General features: G+C 44.5%; 1 protein-coding gene across 1 annotated transcript in view; it reads left to right on the top strand.

Annotated features, from left to right (window-relative positions):
* Positions 1-2,152: 2,152 nt before the first annotated feature.
* The window catches only part of slc6a1b (solute carrier family 6 member 1b), an 11,301-nt gene continuing 8,713 nt past the window's right edge, over positions 2,153-4,740 (top strand). The window contains exons 1-5 of the mRNA XM_008290057.1: positions 2,153-2,399; positions 2,666-2,797; positions 3,011-3,111; positions 3,615-3,724; positions 4,151-4,283. Of these exons, the coding sequence (XP_008288279.1) occupies positions 2,153-2,399; positions 2,666-2,797; positions 3,011-3,111; positions 3,615-3,724; positions 4,151-4,283 (723 nt within the window). The remainder of the gene's footprint in view (positions 2,400-2,665; positions 2,798-3,010; positions 3,112-3,614; positions 3,725-4,150; positions 4,284-4,740) is intronic.

Below are 4,740 nucleotides of genomic sequence, written 5' to 3'. Positions count from 1 at the left end.
AGAGAGAGAGAGAGAGAGAGAGAAGTTGATGATGTAAAAAAGAAAAAGAAAAAAGAAAAAAGCTGCAGGAGTAAGGATATAAAACCTTGAGACAAGAGGATGCTCCTCTCTCACGCCGCTGCCATCTCCGTGGTGGACATGTTGGAGCTGGGGAGGGTCGACTTTGAGCTGACATTGAGCTGCTGTGTGGATGAGTGAGGATCCTGCTCGCTTCAAGTCAGACGGCGGCAGCTCCTTTCCCCGTCTTCTCTCCCCTCCTCTCTTTCAGCACCACTCCTTTAAGGACAGCACCTCGCTCTCAAACGCGCATTTTTCTCCGCCATCCTCCGCCTCAGGATCATATATCTGCTGGCTGTCGCCGGATGCGAAGTTTCCGCCTTTGGTTTCCGCTCAGTACAAGTCCAAGGAAGTAACTTTTTTCTTCCAAATCGGGATTTTCCCGTGAGGAGAAACAACCTGGCAAAGTAACGGCTTCTACTGTAAGTCTTGTGTGTGTGTGTTACATACGTTAGAGAAACACTCCGTCTTTGAAAAACTCGTTGCTTGAACCATTGAGGAATTTGTCAAATGCAGATGCGCCGAATTTGGCAACGCGATGTGCGGCTGCGCTTCCTTTGATGGCGACCATCTCATGGGAGCCATTAGAGTATTTGATCATTCAGTGTTGCTGCCACATGATTCCAATATGTGAAAAGCAAATGTGTGATCTGTGTAGGAAACAAATGCACTCGTATTCCTGTGGTCCGCGCTGCCAGTTTGTCTTCTGGGTCTTTGTCTCCCTCAGACGCAAACTGTTACATTAACTCGGTTTATTAAGAGATTAAATTAGACAGAAGTTTATGAATAACAGTTTGATTTAAACTGCATGCCTCTAAAATAACGAGAGATTTATTGCAGTCTAAAGCTGTGACTGAACCATGCTGCTCATCGCTGCTCACCATTACGCACCAGGTGAACGGCGCACAGAGCGCGCGCCGTGGTTCCCCGGCCATCATATTTCATTTACATTTATTATTTTACATTAAATATATATACATATATACATACACATATATATATATATATATTATTTAAAGCCTTTATAAAAAAAAAAAAGAAAGAAAGAAAAAAAAAACAAACAAAAAAAACCCTCTTATTCCAAAACCCGTTCAACTGCTTGTACTGACACAAATTAATCAGAAAGTAAAATTATTGCTAAACATTTTAACTCTATCCTGTGTATATTTCATTTTTTAAAAAGTCTATTAAAGCTGCAAACGGCAGTGAGCTGTGACCCTCTCCAGGTGATTCATTAGACACGATCATGGCGTCTGACTCCGAAATGTGTTGAATTGCTCCTCTCTGGTAGCGCAGCAGCGGGAAGTGGGCCATTGAATTTAGAGCATAATGAATCAAGGACAAGAGCAGGCTCTAAATTTCTGTTAACATGGATTCACTCCAGGCAATTAAAAGTGATTCTTATTGCATGAGAAGTCTTTATTTGATCCTGTGGGCTTCACGGATCGTGGGGCAGATTTTCTCTCTTTCTACCCCAGAAGAAATGTCATGCAATTAAAATGGATGCACATGATTTAGTGGAGTAAGAATATTTTAAATCAGGTATTTAAAAATCAGCAACAGGATGCCCACCGAAAACAGCAATGTCATCATTTATTTCATCCAAAACTACATTTTCTTTCAGAAAAACAAGAAATTACTTATTTAATGTGAAAAATAACTTTCCCTTCAAGTTTATATATTTTTCTAAAATTCTAATTTCTTTTTTTTATTAAAAAACAAACAAAAAAACAAACAAAAACAAACGAACTGCGTCATGCATCAGTCCGCTGTCATTCACACCTGACATTCTGCGTTTAAGAAATGAAACAAGCACGTGAACGCGGAACAAACAATCGCTGCTCATCTGATTCTGAGCTTCTGTTTTGTTCTGTGAAATTTAACTTGTCTCATATTTGTGCTTGCAGGCTCTCGGACTGTTGCTACGGCGCCTCCGTTTCTGCTCCTGATCGCTCACGGTCGCCCGATCGCTCCTCTTTTCTCGGCTGTTCTCTGGGAACCGGGAGTACGGGACGGATACGCTGCTGTCTGTCTGGACCGGTGCTGAAACCCCCTCCTCTCCACTGGTCAGGACTAGCCGACACACACCGTGACCATGGCTACCAACGGGACCAAAGCCTCGGACGGACACGTCTTAACGGAGACGGTGAATGACGCGCCCACCACCACGCCAAACGACAAACCCAAAACCTTGGTTGTGAAAGTGCAGAAGACGAAAAAGGATCTACCCGAGAGAGAAACGTGGGCTGGGAAATTTGACTTTCTTCTCTCTTGTGTCGGATACGCAATCGGACTCGGGAATGTCTGGAGATTTCCTTACTTATGTGGGAAAAACGGCGGAGGTAATCAGGAATTCTTGGCAATTTTCACTTTATCCATACACCAAAAGGAGCGCAAAGATCTCGACATCAAAAGCTGACGGTTTGATCCCGGAGGTTTTTAATTAAATAGATCTTAAGTGTATTTTCCCATCACTGCCGCGCGTAATTGCGCACAAGCGAATCCCAGTGCGGTGATGCGGGCCGCAGTCTGAAACCAAATATCTTATTGGATTATGTTAAATATTATTGGTAAATTTACACACCTGTACTTCTCACCTTTCATTCAGGGGCCTTCTTGATTCCCTACTTTTTGACCCTCATATTTGCTGGCATGCCCCTGTTCTTTCTGGAGACGGCTCTCGGTCAGTACACTTCTATCGGTGGTCTGGGAGTGTGGAAGCTGGCTCCAGTGTTCAAAGGTAAAGACACTTTCACCTTATTGTTGGGCCCGTTTGTTTCTGTGTTGACTGGCTGCCTCATGAAGGCCAGGTTGAAAAAACAGACACAGGCAAAGCAGAAAACTGGGCCTCTGGTAATTGTGCATCAGAGAACAAAAACATTCAGTGTTCTGTTTATTTCAACACATATTCAGCAGAATGTAACATCATGCCTGTATTCTCCGATTATTTCAGGTGTGGGTCTTGCTGCTGCCGTTCTGTCCTTTTGGCTCAATATCTATTACATAGTCATCATTTCCTGGGCTCTTTACTATCTGTACAACTCCTTCACTGCTGTGAGTATCTCACATTTAGCATCCGTGCTGTTCACTGAGACGTACGATGTCAGGATGAACCGTTGAAACATTGAAGGCTCCAGAGTTCCTCACTGATGTTTTCTCTCTCACACAACGCACAGTTGTTTTACCTTATTTATCTGTTTTCTTTACTTAGTCACACTTTAGTCATGTGACACGTTCTGTTTGCCAGCATCTCTTATATAAGGCTCCACAGCCCTTAACAGACTATGACATTTATTACTTCCTTTCCCACATAATTAGCGCCTTACACAAGGTATTGATAAATGCATTTGGCGATGAGGCATTCACCCCTCTGAGAAAAGCATGAAATCTCAATGTCCCGAATGAGTATCATGGTCTTGGCTGCTGGACAGCCTCAGAGAATGGGACCCAGCAGTGGGAGAGTAGTCCAAGTTAAAAGAGCTGTCTGTGTGTGTGTGTGTGTGTGTGTGTGTGTGTGTGTGTGTGTGTGTGTGTGTGTTTTTCTCTTAAATTTCCAGGACCTGCCATGGCAGACTTGTGGCAATCCCTGGAACACAGACCGCTGCTACACCAACTACAGCATCACAGACACCAGGAACCTCACCAGCGCTGTGGTGGAGTTCTGGGAGTAAGCTGGGCATCGCTCTGTTTATACGACAGGACACTGCTTCTGATTGGTCATCTCCCCCAGTGTGCCCATGAAGGGTCAAATCAGGGCTCAGATTCTAATATGGCCACTTTGAATCCTTAAATGGTCATCGACTCCAGGGTACGGCTAGATAATACAAACATGTGCACGAGCACTAAATGCCTGAAACAAGCTCAAGAAAAGACAAAGTGATGGTTGAAAGGAAACAGCATGTAGACATGCGTGCAAACCAGCACGGCGTCCCATGAAAAGGCTCTAGGGGTGAAAAAGAAAGCCACGAGAGGCTCTTTGTGAATATCCAGACACGTGTATGCGTATTTGTGCGTGCACTCATGCGTGGCGTATGTATGAGATCCAGGATGCCCGTGTGTGTCGTAGTAAGACCACTTTGCTCCTTCCCTGCAGACGGAACATGCACCAGCTGACCGACGGTCTGGAGAAGCCTGGGGAGGTCAGGATCCCGCTGGCTATCACACTCGCCATCGCTTGGGTGCTCGTCTATTTCTGTATCTGGAAGGGGGTCAGCTGGACTGGCAAAGTAAGTCGAGGAAGAGGACAAATACACGAAGTAAAGGCAGCAGAAAAGCTGCTGTGGCTTCAGAGTCACTGCTCAAGGTCACAAAGCTGGTGCAGCGACGCATCGGATTATCGTTCCAACAAAGTTCTTTCTGATTACATCACTTCACGTAACCTTTATTTTCCTGTTTAATTTGTTTAATTATCTGTTATTGTCTCAGATTTCAGGTGAAGACTCAGTTTGTTACAGTTTGATGAAGTTTAAGGTCATAAAATATTTGAAAGATCCGATAAAACAACTGAATTAAAGGATAACCTGCAGCACACAGCCTGCCTCTGACCCTCTGACCGTAGCCCCCAAGACCCTAACCCTCTGACCCTTTGACCTTAAGACCCTCTGACCCTAAGACCCTAACCCTCTGACCCTCTGACCAAAACCCAAAGACCCTAACCCTCTGACCCTTTGACCTTAAGACCCT

The sequence above is a fragment of the Stegastes partitus genome, unplaced genomic scaffold, assembly GCF_000690725.1.
Source record: "Stegastes partitus isolate 25-593 unplaced genomic scaffold, Stegastes_partitus-1.0.2 Scaffold14, whole genome shotgun sequence".
NCBI lineage: Eukaryota > Metazoa > Chordata > Actinopteri > Pomacentridae > Stegastes > Stegastes partitus.
Note: the sequence above shows the minus strand (reverse complement) of the source record. Positions and strands in the feature narration are given on the sequence as shown.